At 42.3% G+C, this 22,689-nt stretch overlaps 1 protein-coding gene across 2 annotated transcripts in view; it reads left to right on the forward strand.

Annotated features, from left to right (window-relative positions):
• Positions 1–881: 881 nt before the first annotated feature.
• Positions 882–22,689, forward strand: part of LOC116976213 (tetraspanin-33-like) — a 29,558-nt gene continuing 7,750 nt past the window's right edge. Inside the window, exons 1-3 of one of the 2 annotated variants that reach the window (XM_033025895.1) lie at positions 882–1,247; positions 16,170–16,227; positions 20,279–20,406. In XM_033025895.1, coding sequence (XP_032881786.1) covers positions 1,149–1,247; positions 16,170–16,227; positions 20,279–20,406 — 285 coding nt within the window. In that variant the 5' untranslated portion in view covers positions 882–1,148. The remainder of the gene's footprint in view (positions 1,248–16,169; positions 16,228–20,278; positions 20,407–22,689) is intronic. The other variant, XM_033025894.1, reaches the window with a different exon arrangement.

Consider the following 22,689-nt stretch of genomic DNA (forward strand, 5'->3'; position numbering starts at 1 on the left):
GAAGCTCCCCTCCAGGGGTCCCCGGCGAGGGACCCTGCTCCTGATGGTAAGTCCACGCCGGGCCTGCAGTAGAAGTAGGCCGTGGGCCGGCGGTGGGAGCTTCTTCTCCTCCTGTGTCCCCAACGAGGGATCCCAGGCTGCGGACGCCGCGCCAGCTGGAGCTCTGCAGACCGCGGCTTCAGGCTACCACGGGCCAGTGAATGGAGCGCTCCCCTCCGGCGGGGGCTCGCCGACTCCGTGACGAGTGGCTGCGCTGCGCGCGCTGCGCCCGCTGCTGAAGCCCCGGGCACGTCTCTGGGAAAGGCCGCCCCGATCCTAGATGTTAGGCCACGGGGGAGGCGACATGGAAAACGTCGCCTCTCCGTGGAGGAGGCGACCAAAACTGTTTCCCCCTTACCCACCCACACCACCCCCCACACAAGACACACAAAGAAACATTTTATTGTAGGCAATAGTCTGGGAATATTAATTAGCATCGATTTCCCTCATCTTGTACTTTACAATGCAGTAGTTCACAAAGGTCCAGATATCAATGCTGCAATTTGCAGTCAATTCATATTAGCTGAGAATTGGGACAAAGTGGCTGAAAAGTGCAATTTAAAAAAAATTACGTGAATAACCAAATATCCTAATGTGTAGTGATTATTTCAAATATGGCTTAAATATTCTAAATGTGTAGGTGATGCAAAAAAAACCTTGCTAAATATTTACTCTGAAGGTCATAACAAAAGAGGAAGTCAAAGGCACAATTGCAAATTCTGTTTTTCAACATTATTGAGTTCAGTAATTAACAAATGCAATTGCAGTCTCTGAAGCCCGTGCTTTGTGCACGGTGCCAAGTATGCCCCATCTGATGATGAATCAGTATTCCAGCTCATGTTGTGTCTGAGCTGCATAGGTTTAGGTGATAAGAAAACGCATCTATTTATGGTACAGAACCAACTACAGGCACAGGGCGAGTCATAGTGTTCAGTGGCAGGCAGGCTCATTCACACCAGCACGCACATAGTCACTTGCACACACACACACTGCACAGGAACATTAAGCCAGAAGTCTGCTGACATTTTCTTTATCGTTTATCATTTGGCAGGCTCTCTGCTGGTTTTCCTCTTCTGATACACATTTGTTTTTGCAGCTGTTGAAATTCCATGATGGACATTGGAAGAAGGCTGAACAGAGGTGAAAATATTACATTTATTAACCCCTGGATTAAGTACTACCTATTTTTCTTCAGCTTTCTCTTCTGGGTAAGTGATTGCTGATCTGGCATTTACAGCCAAAAATGCATGCAGATGATTTATGGTGTAATTTTGTGTAATGGTTAACACTTGGCAAGACCTTCTGCGATTTCATCCCGTGGCAATATTTATTAGAAATAATTAAAACTATTACTGAAATGTTGAGTATTGTTTCAAATGTTCTTTAAATTATCACTTGACTGTTTCACAATCATTTGCTGTTATTTTTTTAAGAATGATTCCTCCACTATTTTATATATTGATGCAGTGTGCGTTTGCTTTGAGGAATTTGCAGTGTGCATTGCTACAATGAGCTTGTCAGATTAGTTGCAAGTATTGGAAGATTAGGATCTAATAGGCTTTAGGGTTAGGGTCTAACAGATTGACTGTTCTGTCCGTCAAGGAACAGAACTGATACAAAGTGGAGGAGATGTCTTTATATCTCCCTCCATTTTCAGAGGTATGAGAATGAGTTGTGTCCTTGAGATTCTTATCGATTATTGCATCATCTAATACAGAGCTCTTCTCAGGATTATCTTGCCAATTGTACCAGTGTGCAGTTTTAAAAGTGCTGATATATCAGTTAACTCAGTGCAGGCTGGGAGTATCCTGTCTTTTCTGGCTCAGTTCCACAATGGACAACTGAGTAATCAAGGGAGCAAAGTTGCTCTGACATTACTTGTTAATATTGTATTTAATTACCTTTGGAAAGAGTCTTTCAAAGATAAACTAGAGAAATAGTGTCAATGTTCTAAAACGAGTTATGATTATTAACCTGGCTATCTTCTGTGGTATTGTTCACATGAAGCATGACCAAGACAGTTTGAGGATGGTTAATCCAGCTTGCCTCTGACCACAGCATGGATACTCCCTGAGGGGAGTGATCTGAATTTGCGGATTTAGAGATCAATTAGAGGATAATTGACAGCTGCTTGGTTCTTGTCCTTCGAGAGTGGCCGAGTGAACAAGGTCACCAAAATTAGCTGAATATGACCAACTCATCCACATACTGCGATGTTCCAAGAAGTGAGACATGATAGAAACAAGTTTAGGTACGAACATTTAATCACCAAACACAGTTTGGCTTAAGCGTAGGGTTGTGGAATGTCCACATAATGTCCACATATTGTTCCCATCACATTGTTCTCTTAATCTGGCTTCCACCCAATTTGGAAGGAGAAACCTCTGTATTTAATTTTTACTTTAAGTGCCATTTAGCCTGCTCTCCTTTACCATGGCAAAACTCGATTTAAGACTTAATCATATAGGAAGAGAAAATTGGCTATGATCCATCTCCTGATCCTCTGAACCCTAGCAGGAGTATGTATACAAGAGCATTTTGTGAATTGACTGAGGTGCCTCCTGGAATTCATCATCTAGATTCACACTAAGTAATCAACCACTTGGGAAGTCTGATTGAGCCATATCAAAGAAAGGAATTAGTATGAAGTGTGATAATTAAGTGGTTTAATCACTGGACTAGCTACCAGAATTCCGTCCATTGATCCAGACACGTGAGTTTGAATACCATAGACGTGTGTTGGCCATGGAAATCAGGGAAAGGAACAATGATGCCCTGTAAAATTTTGATATTATAAAAAAGATGTTGGCGGTCTTGAGACACATAAAGGTGGATAAATCCCGGGGAGTGACCAGTAAACAACCTAAGATGTGGGAAACAAGGGAAGATCTCGGTGGTGTACTGTAGGGATCAGTGCTAGGTCCCCTGTTGTTTGGTTATTATATTAATGATTTTGATGAGAATATTGGTGGCATAAATAGTAATTATTGAACCATTGAAATAAAGAGAGGAATTGCAGAGGTCTTCAACTTTTTGTTTGAACATTAGATTTGTGTAGAAGACTTTCACTAATGTCTGGAAATTAAATACAAGTAGTGACTTTGGAAGCAATGTAATTGTTAACAGTTAACAGTTGCAGGAGTAGCTCCAAGGTGAATTATTTAACAATTAATTATTAATCACTGGTTTAGATTTGCTCCATGTATTGACAATATTTTATGCAGAGAATGAAGATTTTGTCTTATTTTGCTGTTTGGGGGCTTGGGCAATTTTATCCAATTAAAAATATTTTACAAATGCAGGATGTTGGTGTTTTTTTCACTTTGGACAACCGTTGCCATCAAACTTTAAGCCAAAATAGGGGACAGTTCTATGCCATAGATCAATGCTGACCAAGAACTAAGTTTATATTCACAAGATATGTTCTAAATCTCAGATACACTGTTAGAAAGGATGGTCCCATTGTATCCAATCCTCTGAATCCTGGCTGGTATGTTCAGTCCCTATGCTCAGCACAATTTAAGACCTTTATGTCAGAGATCAATCTGAACTATGCTCTTTCAGGTAAACAGTTGTCCCAGTAGATAAAAATACCCTCCATGCATTACATTGTTTGTTTGTTTGTTTGTGTGTGTGTGTGTGTGTGCTGTTAATGTAATTTGGTGTGTGTTTCTGTGGATAGTCATGGTAGATGGGTGAGTGATTGATACACAGAATTTCCACTCCAGTATTGCATGAACTGTATGTTTGAAGCTCAAATCCCAAAATGACTCTGACAGATCCTCCAGCAACAGACAATTCCATTTGATTCTTGCTGTGTACTGAAACGTGTAAATGGAGTTGACAGCTCTCCTTCGTGTGGGATTAGAGCCACGCTGATTTCAGTTTCCTCCTTTGCTTCCAATGATTATTGCACACATGCGTTGTTGAATTCCACTCCAAAACATTATGGCCAAGCATTCATTAATGACAAGACACACAATCTAGCACAGCAAGAAGTAAGATAAATCTCTGCTTAGAAAACCATATCACAATTCAACTAGTGCAGCAAAAGATAGGTAAAAGGAAGCAAGGACATCTGTGGGTAGTATTCATCTTTCAGAATGGTCGATATTCTGTGAAGATCGGTTTGCTGTTCTGTTCTTCCTACTGCTTTCTCTATTTTGGGGAATCTGTTCAGGGCAGTCTGTAAATCTTTACAGCTGACACTTGGAAATATAATCCTTGAACATCTGTTCAAAGGAGGGTAAGGATTCTGTGGCATAACCTGACAAAGCGTGGGCAGTTATAGTGTGCAATCCTCCCAGAGAGATTAATTGCTACTGCGTTACCTTGCTGCCAGAATGGCTACCTGGTTTGTTCAGACCACTGACACTGCTGCTTAGAGAGCACATTGTAAAGCATTCTAATACACAAAATGTGCCATGTAAACAAAATTATTGTTTTATTAGAGGGTCATCTTTGTATTATTTCCATTACACAACAGTGTTATCTTGTAAACAACCTGAAAACACAGCATAGTTCCCCCTCTAAGATAGATCAAGAAGTGAGAGCAGATGAGGTCCAGTCAGCTTCTGGAGTCAGCGCTGCCATTTAATTAGATCATTGTTGATCTAATCATCTCACTCAGCACTTTCTAATCCCCACGATTTAATATTTTCCTGTGGCCCAGAAAGAAACATATCTGTTTCAACATTGATTGTATTTATTGGCTCAGCATAACATATCCCCCCAGTGGTAGAATCCGAGCAGGATATGGACTGCCTTTGAGGGTTTACAATAAGACTGAAAATATATCTGGTGCACAGCAGATACTGGAAGGTAAAAACATAATTGTAAAAACCAGCGAAACAGCCTTAGATTCTCTGGCAGATGCTAGAAACAAGGAACTGCCGATGTTGGTTTACCTAGGAAAGATACAAAATCCCAGAGTAACTCAGTGGGCCAGGGCCTGAAACATCACCTATCCATATTATACAGGGATGCTGCTTAAACCGCTCAGTTATCACAGCGTTTTGTGTCTTTCCTTGCTGTATATATTTGTCAGTTCCGTGGCATGTAAGAGGATGAACTAAATGCATAGTCATTGTTTCAGGCCAGTGGCCCCAGATGAAGGGTTGTCGATTTCCCTTCACAAATGCTGCTCATCCCGCTGAGTTCCTCCAGCAGTTTGTTTGTTGCTCCAGTTTTCAGCATTTGTAGTCTCTCATGTCTACAATAAGTATAGTACGTTTAGAGAGGTAGAAATGTTTGGATTGGGAATTACAGTTTAGGACCCAATTAGTTGAAGGCATGCTCATCAGTGGTGAAGAAACCACAGCCATGGATGCACAGCAGGCTATAATTAGATTATTGGAGAGATCACAAGTGTTTGAAGGCTGATGGAGGATCACTCATTCAAGATAGGTGGAGGTAGGATCTCAAAAACTGCAGATTGTGAATGATAAGATGATTAAACATTGTGAGCACAAACAATATATCTCACAAGATGATTTGGTATCTGAGGCTTTGAGGGATGCACTGGAGTTAATTAATGGACTGGATGCTATAACTCAGGATATACCCAGCAGAGCTTTGATGAGTTCAAATTGAAGATGGGAGGCTGGCCAGAGAAACATTTGAACAGCTGTAACACCTCAGGGTGAATTCAGATATGTCTCTTGGATCCCTAGATGCTGAACCATCCAAATTAAATGTCAAATCTTAAATATATAACGTTGTACCTGCATTCTTTAACAGAACAATTCCAATCTAAAACAAGCCATTGTGACTAAAATAAAGCGTCTTTGGATGCTCTTTCCTTCTAATTTCTTTTTCGAATAAAATTGATTTTCTTTGTATTTTATCATAAAGCAGTCAGAAGTAGAAATACATAGCAATCGTTCAGAGAAAACAATTTAAATGGTTGAAGAAGGGTCTCCACCCGAAACGTCACCCATTCCTTCTCTCCAGAGATGCTGCCTGTTCCGCTGAGTAACTCCAGCATTTATATGTCTACCTTAAATGGTTGGAGTCTGTATCTGAAATGTTTTCCTTTTTTTACATTGATGCAAACTTCCTTGTGTTTACGGCATTATCTATCTTTATTGCAAATTGTCAGTATTTGGATTTCCTTTGGACTTCACACTCCCACTACAGACTCATAATTAATGGATTCTAATATATTCCTCACATCATGCACAATTTGTCATTTCATTTGAGCATAAAGAATGAGCATGCATAAGGATTTCTCAACCAGTCACTGCCTCATAACATGCCGTACACTGCTTCTTTTCCAATAGTATCCACCTCAAGACGAAATGCCTCCATTAAACTTTCCTTCAAAAATAACTGTACAGCAGCCACCCATTGTCTTGGTGATAATTTCTTTACATATCCTTGGGATGATAGTGAGGGCACTGTGTAAGAAATCATTTAGGATAGCTGCTCCTGAATAATATTCAGTGACCCATGAAATGTACATGCTTGCATTTAATGGGTGTCAGACAGGATTGTCTCTGCTGCGATACCCTTCATTTTGAGTAGCCTGTAGAATGTCAGATTGAGTGGGGCAGAAGCTCTGGAAGAGAAACTGGCTGGACACTGGAAATAATGTTTCACTGCTTACTATTGTTCCTGTGTGTTGTTTTTGCTTTTTTGTCGTGTCAGTTGGACTGTAAAAATGCTTCATCTGAGTTAATCTCATTTTTATATCCCAATGGCTGCTACTTAGCATTCTGCGCTGAGTGACTAAGACTGAGTGCTGATTTTGCAAACACTGCCCTTACAGTGTTCATTACTGTTTACGCTGCAGTTCATACATCATTTATATAACCTCCAAGCCACAAGTAAAGACAGCAGGCAGGTTCTGTAATGACAAACATGCAGTTTTTCTTCTTCACTTCTATTTTGAAATAACCACAAGTAATTTAATTAAGCAGTCCATAAATTAAAATATTCTGACTTTAATTTTTAACTGTCAGTGACAGTTAATTGGCTATCTGATTCACTGTTCCTTCACCAACACATACCAATAAGATACGCAGTGATGCCCAGTTAAGGTTTTACCAAGGTTTCAGGCTTCATCACAGTCTAGGTCCAAACGTGAACTGTGAAATTCAGATGTGGAGTTAAATGAGACAGTGACTTTCCATGATATCAAAGCATATTCGTTCAAGTAAGGCATCAAGGAGCCCTGAGACAATCTGAAATCTGTGGTTCAGATCAAGGGAAAAATACTTTAGTATTTTGAATCATACCTCACACAGAAGAAGATGGTCCAACCATTTGCCTGCATTTGGCCCACATCCCTTTAAACCTTCCCTGTCCAAGTACCTGTCCAAATGTCTTTTAAATGTGCTACTGTACCTGCCTCAACTACTTCCTCTGGAAGCTCATTCCATATACCCACTAACCTCTATATGAAAAAGTTCCCCGTCAGGTTCCTATTAAATCTTTCCCCTCTCATCTTAAAACTATGCACATCCCCCCTCCCCCCACACCACCCTCTCTCCCCCTTCCTACATCTCCCCATCCACACACCCCCCCCCCCCCCCCCACCACACACCCCACTTCCCTCCTCCCCTCCCACACATGAAGAGGAGGGGGAGGGAGTGCTTGGGGATGAGGGGGAAATGAGCCGTGCCTGCGCAGTTAGGGGCTATGGGTGAATGGGGGAATATTGCGTTGGGGGAACAGGTTGCGTTGGGGGAATGCATGAGGGGTGGAATATTGCGTTGGGGAATGGGTTGCTTTGGGGGACCAGGCCTCCCATGTGACTGGGACCCACGGGGTCCCACTTAGTCTAGTATATTACTAAAACTCTTCTTGTATGTATGTGTATATGTGTGTCATCTGGCCACAATCTGGTTAATTCATATTTTCTTCCAAACGCTAGGCCACAGCCTTCCCATTTTCACACATCCTACCCACATTTTTCCCTCGACGGGTTAAACATCTTCCCATCGCATTCCAACCTATATTTCCGAGGTTTTCTTAAGTTTTAAACATTTAATCGTTAATCAGGGCCCACCACAGCACAGAGTCTGCCTAGTTGAAGGGACACAACGATCTCCTTCTTGCCATCGACTCTGGCGACTGTGCAATCCTGCTCCTTCTTGACCTCAGCACAGTGTTTGATACAGTGGACCATACCAGCCTAATTCACCGTCTCCAATACGGGGTTGGTGTTGATGGCACTGCCCTGAGCTGGTTCATTTCCAACCTAAAAAATAGGAGTTTCTCTACTAACATAGGCAATTCTTTCTCTTCCCCAGCTAGCCTTTTCTGCGCGGTTCCACAAGGCTCCATCCTATGCCCCATTCTGGGATGGGAGATTGCAACCTTCACGTGGTCCGCCCTGTTTCGACGAATGCAATCAACCTGGTGTGCACAATCAAATAAGATCAAATAGAACATGTTGTCCTACAACTTTAGGCTGTGCACGCCATACGCAAGAAGTAGAAGAAGCCCCCATTCTCTTTTCTCTCTGTATATACTCCCCCTCGGCCAAGTCATTCAAAGGCACGGCATTTCTTTCCACTGCTATGCAGATGATACACAGCTCTATATCTCCCTGAAACCCAACAACCGGTCTAATTTAAAACAGCCTCATGCACTGCCTCGATGACTTAAAATGTTGGATGGCTCAGAACTTCCTCCAATTTAAAGAGAGCAAGTCTGAGGTCATCCTACTCAGCCCCTCCGACTCCATCAAAACGATAACAGGCAGCCTTGGAAGCCTAACCTCCTTAGTCAAACCGCACGTCAAAAACCTTGCGTGATATTTGACTCCGCCTTAAATTTGACAAGCAAGTCAACTCTGTGGTAAAAGCTGCTTTCTTCCAGCTTCGTACAATAGCTAAAATTAAATAATTCCTCAAATTTGATGACATTGAAAAAATCATCCACGCATTCATTTTCTCCCACCTTGACTACTGCAACTCCCTATACACTGGCATCAGCCATGTCCCGCCTGCAATTGGTCCAAAACGCCGCAGCAAGACTTCTGACGGGTACCCGTAAAAGGGACCACATCACCCCGATCCTAGCCTCTCTCCACTGGCTCCCAGTACGGTACAGAATCAACTTCAAGCTCCTCTTATACGTATACAAAGCCCTTAATGGGCTTGCTCCCCCCCCCATATATCAAAAACCTTCTAACCCACCATTCTACCCCCAGGTCCCTCAGGTCGGCCGACTAGGGGCCACTGACTATCCCGTGGTCGAGGTTTAAGCTCAGGGGTGACTGCACTTTTGCGGTTGCAGCACCTAGACTGTGGAATAGCATCCCGCTCCTCATCAGAACTGCCCCTACCATCGACTCCTTTAAGTCACGACTCAAAACCTATTTCTACTCCCTAGCGTTTTTGAGCCCCTCTGATACATAAACAGTTTATGTATGTATGTATTGTTGGGTCTGCCTACCATTGTATGTACCAAATTAGTACCTGCACTGATGTGAAGCACTTTGGTCGATGTGAGTTGTTTTTAAATGTGCGATACAAATACATTTATTATTATTTCAAAAAATTAACAGCTTTTCAGTGGGAATCTTGCAGCACCTTCCATTGATGATGTCACAGTGCCATCTCACAGACATCCAATCACAATGGATCTCATTTACAAATGACATCACAATGGGACAGTGGTGGGAGATTGCAACCTTCACGTGTTTCCACAAATGCAATCAACCTGGTGTGCACAATCAAATAAGATCAAATAGAACAAGTTGTCTGCCCCCTCCCACTCTACCCCAGCTCCCTATCTAACCCCATCCCTCTACCCCCCCCCTCTCTACGCCCCTTCCTCTGAACCCCCCCTCTCTCTAGCCCTCTCCCTCTCTACCCCCGTCCCCCTCCCCCCTATCTACCTCCCTCCCTTTCTACCCCCCTCCCTCTCTGCCCTCTCCCTCTCTGCACCCTTCCCTCTCTACCACCCTCCCTACCACCCCTCCCTCTCTCCTTCCCTCCCCTCCCTCTCTATTCCCCTCCCTCTACCTCTCTATACCTCCCCCTCCCTCGACCCCCTCACCCTCCCTCTCTACCCCCCTCACCCTCCCTCTCTACCCCTCGCCCTCCCTCTCTACCCCCCTCACCCTCCTCTCTACTCCCCCTCACCCACCCCCTCACCCTCCCTCTCTACCCCCTCACCCTCCCTCTCTACCCCCCTCACCCTCCCTCTCTAACCCCTCACCCTCCCTCTCTACCCCCCTCACCCTCCCTCTCTCCCCCCCCTCACCCTCCCTCTCTACCCCCTCACCCTCCCTCTCTACCCCCTCACCCTCCCTCTCTACTCCCCTCACCCCCTCAACCTCCCACTCTACCCCCTCACCCTCCCTCTCTACCCCCTCCCTTGTCATTCAGTGACATTGCATCAGCATATTCTCCACAACATCCTGTGAGTCAGCATTGATGAGGAATTCAGTTGGACCGGCCACATAACTATCATGATGATAAGAGCAGTTCAGTAGCTAGGACACCCCAAAGCCTTTCTGCCATTTACTAGGCATGAGTAAGGAATATGATGGAATTTCTCCAACCATGCTCAAGAAGAGCGATACCATTTGGGACAAAGCAGCCCACTAGACTGTCTGAAGAAAGGTCTCGAATGAAAATGTCACCCATTCCTTCTCTCCAGAGATACTGCCTGTCCTGCTGAGTTACTGCAGCATTTTGTGTGTATCCATTAGACTGACACTTCATTCCAATAGACAATAGGTGCAGGAGTAGGTCATTTAGCCCTTCGAGCCGGCACTGCCATTCACTGTGATCATGGCTGATCATTCACAATCAGTACCCCATTCAATAGACAATAGGTGCAGGAGTAGGCCATTCAGCCATTCGTGCCAGCACCGCCATTCAATGTGATCATGGCTGATCATCCCCAATCAGTACCCCGTTCCTGCCTTCTCCCCATATCCCCTGACTCTGCTATTTTTAAGAGCCCTATATAGCTCTCTCTTGAAAGCATCCAGAGAAACTGCCTCCACCGCTCTATGAGGCAGAGAATTCCACAGACTTACCACTCTCTGTGAGAAAAAGTGTTTCCTCGTCTCCGTTCTAAATGGCTTACTCCTTATTCTTAAACTGTGGCCCCTGGTTCTGGACTCCCCCAACATCGGGAACATGTTTTCTGCCTCTAGCGTGTCCAAACCCTTTACAATCTTATATGTTTCAATGAGATACCCTCTCATCCTTCTAAACTCCAGAGTGTACAAGCCCAGCTGCTCCATTCTATCCGCATATGACAGTCCTGCCATCCCGGGAATTAACCTTGTAAACCTATGCTGCACTCCCTCAATAGCAAGAATGTCCTTTCTCAAATTAGGGGTCCAAAACTGCACACAATACTCCAGGTGTGGTCTCACTAGGGCTCTGTACAACTGCAGAAGGACCTCTTTGCTCCTATATACGATTCCTCTTGTTATAAAGGCCAACATACCATTCGCTTTCTTCACTGCCTGCTGTACTTGCATGCTTACTTTCATAGACTGATGTACAAGGACCCCCAGATCCCGTTGTACTTCCCCTTTTCCCAACTTGACGCCATTTAGATAGTAATCTGCCTTCGTGTTTTTGATACCAAAGTGGATAACCTCACATTTATCCGCATTAAACTTCATCTGCCATGCATCTGCCCACTCCCCCAACCTGTCCAATTCACCCTGCCACCCAGCTTTGTGTCATCTGCAAATTTGCTAATGTTACTTTGAATCCCTTCAATCCAAACCAAATACAAGATTGATCCCAAATTTGAAATGATGAGTTTTTATGAAATACTTGAACGATAAATTGTTTACAATGCATATAGGATCCTTAGCTTGATAACCAGAAGCATGGAATGCAAGTGAAGAAGTTATGACCCCTTTGTAAATCTCTGATTAAGACACATATGGATGACAGATACTGTAGTTCTGCTATTACATGATAGTTGTGTTCCATAGAAACCTCGTTGTGTGGAGAAGCATGGTATCAAGACAACTATGTCAATGGACCAAAGGGGGTTAGGGGCTTGAGATTCTCAGACTCGAAATAACAACATTATATTTCCAGCAGAATTTTCAATAGTAATGGTATTATCAATACAAAAAGTTTATCCTTTTTACAGTAAGCTGAAGATACTAAAGACTATTTATTGCATTGTTTAATGGAGTATTGTTGCACAAGTGTGCAAGTAAAGTAACAATTATGTTCTTAAGAGAGAATTATGTTTGATTACTGTGGGGAGATTACATTGAATCCAAGATAATTATATTTCTGCCTTTCTGTCAATTTCCAAAGTAACTTTTAAGCGGTTCTCCAGTTTCCACTCAAAATTGGGTTATAACTAATTAGACCTGTATAATGCAAATAATGTTTTCCCTAACTCATCACTTATGTTACATCCAATTTGAGATATGGAAATACGGATTATAGCTAAACTACCTGGATTATGTGTGATTCCAGTCGCCATTCTTTAGGAAGGAAGCCAAGGCTTACAAAAAGATTTGTAGGAGATTTCTTCAAAGGGCACTGAGTTATCAACACATATAAAGCAGCTATTCTTATTGGAGCAGCAGAGGACCATTTAAAAGATGTTCAAAATCTTAAAGCGCATTGATAAAATAAACAGGGAGAAACTGTTTCCGATGGCAGAAATGCCAATAGCCAGAGAGCACAAGATGGAAATTGGCAAAACCAGAGAAGATTTAAAAAAAAATATTATGAACTTCAGACTACTCACTGAAGAAACATAGAAGGAGAGACAATAGTAACTTGGGTTCAAGGAAAGAGCTTTCACACCATGGCCCTGTTTCCACCACTACGCAAGAAGCGCAAGATGCCATTCCATGCAGATGCCCAGAAGTGTGTTCAGCTCTGGCTGAACAATTTCTAATCTTGTGATGTGGACTCGATAAGAAGAATAGTAACTTTAAGAATGAAATTGTATTATTACCGGAAGGGGAGGGATGTGGTGGGGCAAGAAAGAGGTATTGGAATTTGAGAAATTTCAAAGAAGTACTTTGACAGCGAGCTGGAAAACTTAGTTAAATTTCTGTGGATATAGAAACATAGAAACATAGAAAATATGTGCAGGAGTAGGCCAATAGGCCCTTCGAGCCTGCACCGCCATTCAATATGATCATGGCTGATCAACCAACTCAGCATCCTGTACCTGCCTTCTCTCCATACCCCCTGATCCCTTTAGCCACAAGGGCCACATCTAACTCCCTCTTAAATATAGCCAATGAACTGGCCTCAACTACCTTCTTCGGGAGAGAATTCCAGAGATTCACCACTCTGTGTGAAAAAAGTTTTCCTCATCTCAGTCCTAAAAGATTTCCCCCTTATCCTTAAACTGTGACCCCTTGTTCTGGACTTCCCCAACATCGGGAACAATCTTCCTGCATCTAGCCTGTCCAACCCCTTAAGAATTTTGTACGTTTCTATAAGATCCCCCCTCAATCTTCTAAATTCTAGCGAGTACAAACCGAGTCTATCCAGTCTTTCTTCATATGAAAGTCCTGACATCCCAGGAATCAGTCTGGTGAACCTTCTCTGTACTCCCTCTATGGCAAGAATGTATTTCCTCAGATTAGGAGACCAAAACTGTACGCAATACTCCAGGTGTGGTCTCACCAAGACCCTGTACAACTGCAGTAGAACCTCCTTGCTCCTATACTCAAATCCTTTTGCTATGAATGCTAACATACCATTCGCCTTCTTCACTGCCTGCTGCACCTGCATGCCTACTTTTAATGACTGGTGTACCATGACACCCAGGTCTCGTTGCATCTCCCCCTTTCCTAATCGGCCACCATTCAGATAATAATCTACTTTCCTGTTTTTCCCACCAAGGTGGATAACCTCACATTTATCCACATTATACTGCATCTGCCATGCATTTGCCCACTCACCCAGCCTATCCAAGTCACCTTGCAGCCTCCTAGCATCCTCCTCACAGCTAACACTGCCCCCCAGCTTTGTGTCATCCGCAAACTTGGAGATGTTGCATTCAATTCCCTCGTCCAAATCATTAATATATATCGTAAATAGCTGGGGTCCCAGAACTGAGCCTTGCGGTACCCCACTAGTCACTGCCTGCCATTGTGAAAAGGACCCGTTTACTCCTACTCTTTGCTTCCTGTCTGCCAGCCAGTTCTCTATCCACATCATTACTGAACCCCCAATACCGTGTGCTTTAAGTTTGTATACTAATCTCTTATGTGGAACCTTGTCGAAAGCCTTCTGAAAGTCCAGATATAACACATCCACTGGTTCTCCCTTATCCACTCTACTAGTTACATCCTCGAAAAATTCTATAAGATTCGTCAGACATGATTTACCCTTCATAAATCCATGCTGACTTTGTCCAATGATTTCACCACTTTCCAAATGTGCTGCTATCCCATCTTTAATAACTGATTCTAGCAGTTTCCCCACTACCGACGTTAGACTAACTGGTCTGTAATTCCCCGTTTTCTCTCTCCCTCCCTTTTTAAAAAGTGGTGTTACATTAGCTACCCTCCAATCCTCAGGAACTACTCCAGAATCTAAAGAGTTTTGAAAAATTATCACTAATGCATCCACTGTTTCTGGGGCTACTTCCTTAAGTACTTTGGGATGCAGCCTATCTGGCCCTGGGGATTTATCGGCCTTTAATCCATTCAATTTACCTAACACCACTTCCCGGCTAACCTGGATTTCACTCAGTTCCTCCATCTCATTTGACCCCTGGTCCCCTGCTATTTCCGGCAGATTATTTATGTCTTCCTTAGTGAAGACAGAACCAAAGTAGTTATTCAATTGGTCTGCCATGTCCTTGTTCCCCATGATCAATTCACCCGTTTCTGACTGCAAGGGACCTACATTTGTTTTAACTAATCTTTTTCTCTTCACATATCTATAAAAGCTTTTGCAGTCAGTTTTTATGTTCCCTGCCAGTTTTCTATCATAATCTATTTTCCCTTTCCTAATTAAGCCCTTTGTCCTCCTCTGCTGGTCTCTGAATTTCTCCCAGTCCTCTGGTAGGCTGCTTTTTCTGGCTAATTTGTACGCTTCGTCTTTTGTTTTGATACTATCCCTGATTCCCCTTGTTATCCACGGATGCACTACCCTTCCCTGATTTATTTTTTTGCCAAACTGGGATGAACAATTGTTGTAGTTCATCCATGCAGTCTTTAAATGCCTTCCATTGCATATCCACCGTCAACCCATTAAGAATCAATCGCCAGTCTATCTTGGCCAATTCACGTCTCATACCCTCAAAGTTACCTTTCTTTAAGTTCAGGACCCTTGTTTCTGAATTAACGATGTCACTCTCCATCCTAATGAAGAACTCAACCATATTATGGTCACTCTTGCCCAAGGGGCCACGCACAACAAGACTGCTAACTAACCCTTCCTCATTACTCAATACCCAGTCTAGAATAGCTAGCTCTCTCGTTGGTTCCTCTACATGTTGGTTTAGAAAACTATCCCGCATACATTCCAAGAAATCCTCTTCCTCAGCACCCTTGCCAATTTGATTCACCCAATCTATATGTAGATTGAAGTCACCCATTATAACTGTTTTACCTTTGTTGCACGCATTTCTAATTTCCTGTTTGATGCCATCCCCAACTTCACTACTACTGTTAGGTGGCCTGTACACAACTCCCACTAGCGTTTTCTGCCCCTTAGTATTTCGCAGCTCTACCCATATCGATTCCACATCCTCAAAGCTAATGTCCTTCCTTTCTATTGCGTTAATCTGCTCTCTAACCAGCAACGCTACCCCACCTCCTTTCCCTTTCTGTCTATCCCTCCTGAATATTGAATATCCCTGGATGTTCAGCTCCCAGCCTTGGTCACCCTGGAGCCATGTCTCCGTGATCCCAACTATATCATAGTCATTAATAGCTATCTGCACATTCAACTCATCCACTTGTATAGAAGGTATTTCTACACAAGTGGATCTCTCTGTCCAATGTTATTAGTGTAAAATGGCATTTTGTGTAGCATATGTACTTAGTGTTATAATCATAATATAGATTTTTTACTCCTGTCTTTCATTAATATGTTTTGAATATTGGTGTAAAATACTTTTATAAGTATCTGTTATGTGTCTGATTGAGGTAGCAATGGTCATTAATATGTAACCTTAGTGTACTTTGTTTTTATCCCTTGCAGATCATTTCACTGGTGATTGTTGCTATAGGAGTCTATGCAAAGATTCAGAAAGCTACAGGTAGGTGGTGTTGGCAACAGGCCCCGAGAATTTTCAATGATCTACACTGCGTAACTCCACTTGAGATTTTCAAACTGTAACTCCCAATCTTTGCAGTAATTCCAGTTTATTACACACCCAACAGCTGTGACACACTAAATAAATATGGAACATTTCTTTGATCAATGTCAGATAACCATATAACAATTACAGCACGGAAACAGGCCATCTCGACCCTTCTAGTCCGTGCCGATGTCCCTGGACCTGTGCAATACTCTTAGTGATGAGGTGTAGCAGTTCCTTATTTAGCAGTTTGTCTCCCTATGAACTTCAGATTATATGTTTCTCCTACGTTTCTGGAATTCTTGTCCTCCAAGAAATTGAAGTCAAAAGATCCACACTTCAAGGGCCCTAAATTTAAGAAGCCACCCTCATCCCACCATTTAATTCTAATTGGAGAGAAAAGCCCAGGTATTTTACAATATATTTGTATATTGGATGCAAATTTAGCGGATAGATTTGGCATCTGAAGTTTGAATTGGGACTTCCTTGTACTTGCATTACAGAAGGAGGCCATTTAACGAATTGTGAACATGTTGGCTAAACATTGAGTTATTTAGCTTGCTCCTATTTCCCAGCACTTTAAGATAGGTTTCTTGAAATACATAGTGACATAGTTAGTAGAAGCTCAGTCTCACAGTGCGAGAGACCCAGGTTCTATCTTGATCTCCACTGCTGTTTCTCTAGCGTTTGTACATACTCCCTATGACCATATGGGTTTCCTCTGGGTGCTCCAGTTTCCTCCCATATCCCAAAGATGTGCAAGTTGGTAGATTAATGGGCCACAATAAATTGCCCAAGTGTGTAGGTGAGTGGTAGAAAAGGAAAATTGATGAGAATGTGGTGAGAATTAAAACAGAGGATTAACATAGGATTAGTTAAATGGTTGACTGATGATCAGTGCAGACTCGGTGGGCTGAATCATCTGTTTCAATAGAAACATAGGAAATAGGTGCAGGAGTAAGCCATTCGGCCCTTCGACCATATGGGTTTCTGTAATTCTGTAATAAATACTGTATTTATCTGAGTGTGTTTATTCATGTGCTTTAGAAATGTTATTATGTTTTCTGCCTCCACCATTCTTTTACCCAGTGAGTTCCAGACGCCCTCTATCCTTTGCATAGACATGTTTCTTCATTACTCTCTAATCTTTCTACCAATTGACTTAAATCTACCACTACTGTTTCTAATTGTAATGCCATTGTCATGCTATTCCATGATTTTTCATGTAATTCCAAATGTTTTAATGCTCCTACTACTAAAATTGTAATTAAAAGATCAGATGGACTTTAAGGCAATGTGGGGAGAGCCACGTAAAAGAGAACTGCATCCAGATGCACAAAGAAATAAAGCAGTTTTCAGCTACAAGGGTATGAAGTAACAGCAATTACAGATGGCTGGTTACAGCTTGAGCATCACTGGGAGTTTCATGTTCCAGTATGAAAGACCTTTAGAAAGGTCAGAGAGATAAAATGGAAAGGGAGGTCAGGGATTTACAATCACGGCACATTTGACTTTCAATTATCCTAGGTAATGAGGGGAGAGTTTCCATGGAAAATGCTTAATTATAGTTAACAGAGAACTGAGAAACCATAGCAACAGCCTCTTCATGGTGATTGTGAGCTATGTCTAGCTCCGTCCACCTGCATCCTGCTCTGCCTCAGAACCACTACATATATCTGGATGAATTCGGGCCCTCCTGCTAAGCACCAGTGATCATCGGCACCTGGCCCAGGAGTGGGAGCAGAACTGCTGGCATTGCTCAGCCTTCCTATCATTTTTTACTTGCGTTGGCTTGGTGGTTCTCAGTATTCTTTAGGAACACATGCAAATCTGTCTTGGAATGGGTCAATGGGGCTGAGCAGGGGACATTTGGAGAGCACGGAGTCATACAGAAGAGAAACAAGCCCCTCGGCCCACTATTGCTACCCTAACCCATTTTATTCCACCTACATTCCAATCAACTCCCCCCAGATCTACCTCTCACCTACATGCCAGGGGCTAGGTGTAGGTCACTGGAGACTGGTCCACCAGCTTCTTCACTGAGACGTTCCTGCCACCTATGGGTAATGGATTGTGGGTGCCCGACAAGGATGTCAACAGCTTCTTCAGTCCATTCTGCCTCACGGGTTGGGTGGCATCGTGAAGAAGCTTGTATATCCTCAATGTGATAAGGATATCCATCCCATGTGATACTTTGTTTGACAACTGCAGAACCATGTACAGATGTTTTCCCCATATGTTGCCCTTGGTAGTACTGTACTGTAATTTGAAGACTGGAGGTGAAGAAATAAGTTTAAATATCTTATGCTCAGATACTAGTGCTAGGAAAAGAGGGAATTCATTGTCTTAATGAATCAAGATACCAGGGCTAAAATAGGCAAACAACAACATGGGTAGGGAAAATGTAGACACAAGGTACTGTAGATACTGGTTTACAATAAAGGACATAAAGTGCTGGAGTAACTAAGTGGGTCAGACAGCATCTCTGGAGAACATGGATAGCTGACATTTAATTTGGACCCTTCTTTAAACTGATTGTCGTGGGAGGGAGAAAGCTGGAAGGGAGGTTAGGCAGGAGATGGCCTTTGTCCAAAGGAGGAAGGGTGATTCTGTTAATAAAGAATGGAATAAAGGCAATAAAGGAAACCTGTTTTAGCCCAGAAAATAATGGAGAACCTGATTAGGTAGAGCAAATAAACAGCAAGGCATTAGGTGCAGGTATCCCTGGAAGTTCCATTGGTAATGATAATGGGTAATGGGCAGTCACGGTGGCACAGTGGTAGAGTTGCTGCCTTACAGCAAAATGCAGCGCCAGAGAACCGGGTTCGATCCCGACTACGGGTGCTGTCTGTATGGAGTTTGTACGTTCTCCCCGTGATCTGCGTGGGTTTTCTCCGAGATCTTCGTTTCCTCCCAAACTCCACAGACGTACAGGTTTGTAGGTAAATTGGCTTAATTAATTGGCTTGATAAAAATGTTAAATTGTCCAAGTTGGCGATATGCAGAGTATTGCCCTGACGACTACAAAATTCAGAAGGTTCAGAAGATAATATAGGACAGAGCATAAATTAGGAAATTAGAGGAAAATATAATAGTTACACAATCACAGTGGGCATTAAGCTACACATAGTCTGGACATACCAAATTAGTAGTAATAAAGTAGTAAATATAAAGACATAGGTTTTGGACCAGTACACTGAGGAACCAATGCATAACAGGTTATTTTAAATCTAGGATTGTGCAGTGAGAAAATGTTCGTGAATAATATTAATTGATAATCTGATAGTTAAGGTAAATATAGAGAGAGGAATTATAATATGACCAAATATTCGATAAAGATACAAAGCGATTTAGTTCAATTCAAAATCCGAGTCTTAAATGTAAACAAACAAACCACAAGATAAGAGGTAGATAAAAATGCTGGAGAAACTCAGCGGGTGAGGCAGCATCGATGGAGCGAAGGAAATAAGCCTTTGCTCCATATCTCCCTAGCCTATTTTCTTCGCTCCATAGATGCTACCTCACCCGCTGAGTTTCTCCAGCATTTATGTCTACCTTCGATTTTCCAGCATCTGCAGTTCTTTCTTAAACAAGATAAGAGGAGTATGTTTGCTATGGTAAGACTATTACTATTGACTACCTGTATTAAATGACTGACATTAAAAAGACCTAATACACAGTAAACGTTCCTCTTGCATTTGACTTCCAAAATGTAGCACCTCCTACCTCTGGAATGAACCATGTCTGCTATTTTCTTTCTCCAGCCCAATGTTGATACTAGCCAATGGAAATTGAAATCAGGACGGATGTAAGATGTTCCACCCTTTTATCACAGTCCATTTTATATGATTGAGCCCGTACAGGATTGTATGTTTTCCCCATATCAAGGGATATGGGGAAAAAGCAGGAACAGGGTACTGATTTTAGATGATCTGCTCAAAGGACCAATTGGCCTATTCCTGCACCTATTTTTCTATGTTCTATTTTTCTATGTCTGGTTTTCTTTCAGATGCTGTGCGTGACACTTTCATCATCGACCCTGCAATAATAATGATCGTGGTTGGAGCCATTATGTTTTTAATCACCTTCTGTGGCTGCATTGGGGCCTTGCGCGAAAATATTATGCTACTGCAAGTGGTAAGTAAACACTCATGTTTGACATTTGGCTCTGAACAAAACATCCGCACGTAATGATGGGGGAGTGTAGTCTTTTCACAGAATGTGTTATTCTTCTTTTCATTCACGGGATCATCCTTATTGCACTGAGTTGCACACTTCATTAGCAGGGCAACGTTACATTTATGATAGCCATCTTGGAGAGACCCGTTTAAAGTACAGAATCACAGAATTAGCTCTAGCAAGGTTAGCAAATCTAAGGAAACTCAGTATCAGCATCACAGTATCTTTAGTCATCCTAAATCTCTCTATCCCTTTTTGTACTTTCTGCTTTTATTTTACCTATGAATTTACAAATCAGCAGCAGCAGCCCACTCTGCTAATAATCTGTTTACTTTTTTTTCTGGAAATCACCGCTAATCAAAGCAGAATCCTTCTGGCTAATTTGTTTTCAAAGTCATATTCCAAGCTCTTCAAATTCATTTTCTATGGTGATCCTGTTCTGATATTCCTGTATTTAACAGTGACTATATTTTGGCCAAGGTTATTAAATATGAATAGGGTTATTAAATATTAATATTTACATACTATGTTTTTTTTGGTGGCCCTGTTACCTCTCCCCATTCAGCATTCTTAAAAGACCCAACTTTACTGTATATGGCGCCATAGTCCATTCCTGAGAGTGTACAAGGCATGTTTAGTAATTTTGCAGAGGACATTAAAGTGGGTGGTATTGCAAATAGCAAAGTTGGTTATCAAAGGTTACAGCAGGGTCTTGATCAGTTGGACAAATGGGCAGTGGAATGGTTAATGGAGTTTAATGTAGATAAATGTGAGGTGTTGCATTCTTGGAAGTCTAACAGAGCAGGACCGTCACAGTAAATGGTCGGGTCCAGGGAGTGTTGTAGAGCAGAGGGAGCTAGGACTACAGATGCATAGTTCCATGAAAGTGGAGTTAACGGTAGGCAAGGTGGTCAAGAGGCTTTCGACACACTGGCCTTTATCAGTCAGAGTATTAAGTATAGAAGTAAGGATGTTATATTACAGCTGTGCAAGGTGCTGGTGAGACCACAGTTGGAGTGCTGTGTTTAGTTTTGGTCACCCTGCTATAGGAAAGACGTTGTTAAACTAGAAAGAGGGCAGAGAAGATGTATGAAGATGTTGCCAGTTGACAGGACTTACGAGCTTGGGCTATCGGGAGAGGTTGGGCAGGCGAGGGCTGTATTTCTTGCAGCTTAGGAGGATGAGAGGGAATCTTATAGAGCTGTATAAGATTATGAGTGGATTAGATAGGGTAGATGCACAAAGTTTTTTACCCAGAGTAAGGGAATCAAGAACCAGAAGACATAGGTATAAGGTGAGTGGGGAAAGATTAAATAGGAACCTGAGGGACAACATTTTCACACAGAGGATGATGGTGGTGGGTACATGGAATGAACTGCCGGAGGAGGTGGTTAAGGCAGAAACCAAAGCAACATTTAAAAGACATATGGACAGGTACATGTTAGGAAAGGTTGATATGGATATGGGCCAAATGTGGGCAGGTGGGACTAACGTAGATGGGGCACCTTGCTTAGCATGGGCTAGCTGGGCCAAGGGATCTGTTTCCGTGCTGTATGGATCTATGATTCTTGACTATTGAATCTACACCAAATAACCCTCTCTTTAACAATACACATTCATAAATAACAGAATGAAAAACAACAGCTACTCTCTTATCTCCCCTATCCTCATCATTAGGGGCCTCAAACATTCAGGTGAAATATCATTTTAGTTGTACTTCTTCACAGAGTCCAGTATTTCTTAGATTTGTTTTTTTTTGACATACCTCCCTTGACTTCTATCGTGCAGAAGGACAAGAGTGGGAAGTGGAAGGTAGTGTTTTCCCTCCCTGAGACATACAGAAATATATTCCCACTTCGACTTCACCACTGGGTCAAAGTCCTACAGCTAGTCCTAACAGTGAGATAAATCCCATCACTGCAGTAGTTCAAGAAGATGACTGATCACCTACTCAAGACCAATGACCCACGGCTGATAAGTAATTTTCTTTTACAAAATGGACTGCAGTGGGAGTGTAGAGATTATATTTTTGCCAGTACAATGAACCATTACACTCTCTATGACACACATGTTATTTTTGCTTAAAATAGTGAAACTTTAATTTTGTAATTACACACATCAAGCATACTTTATAGACCAGTGACCGACCTTGTCCCTCTCCTTCCTTACAGTGCTAACCACTCCTTACCAAGCACAGAAATGGGATTTTAGAACAGTCTTATTGTATATGATGAACACTGT

Source organism: Amblyraja radiata, chromosome 8 (genome assembly GCF_010909765.2).
Source record: "Amblyraja radiata isolate CabotCenter1 chromosome 8, sAmbRad1.1.pri, whole genome shotgun sequence".
Lineage (NCBI taxonomy): Eukaryota > Metazoa > Chordata > Chondrichthyes > Rajiformes > Rajidae > Amblyraja > Amblyraja radiata.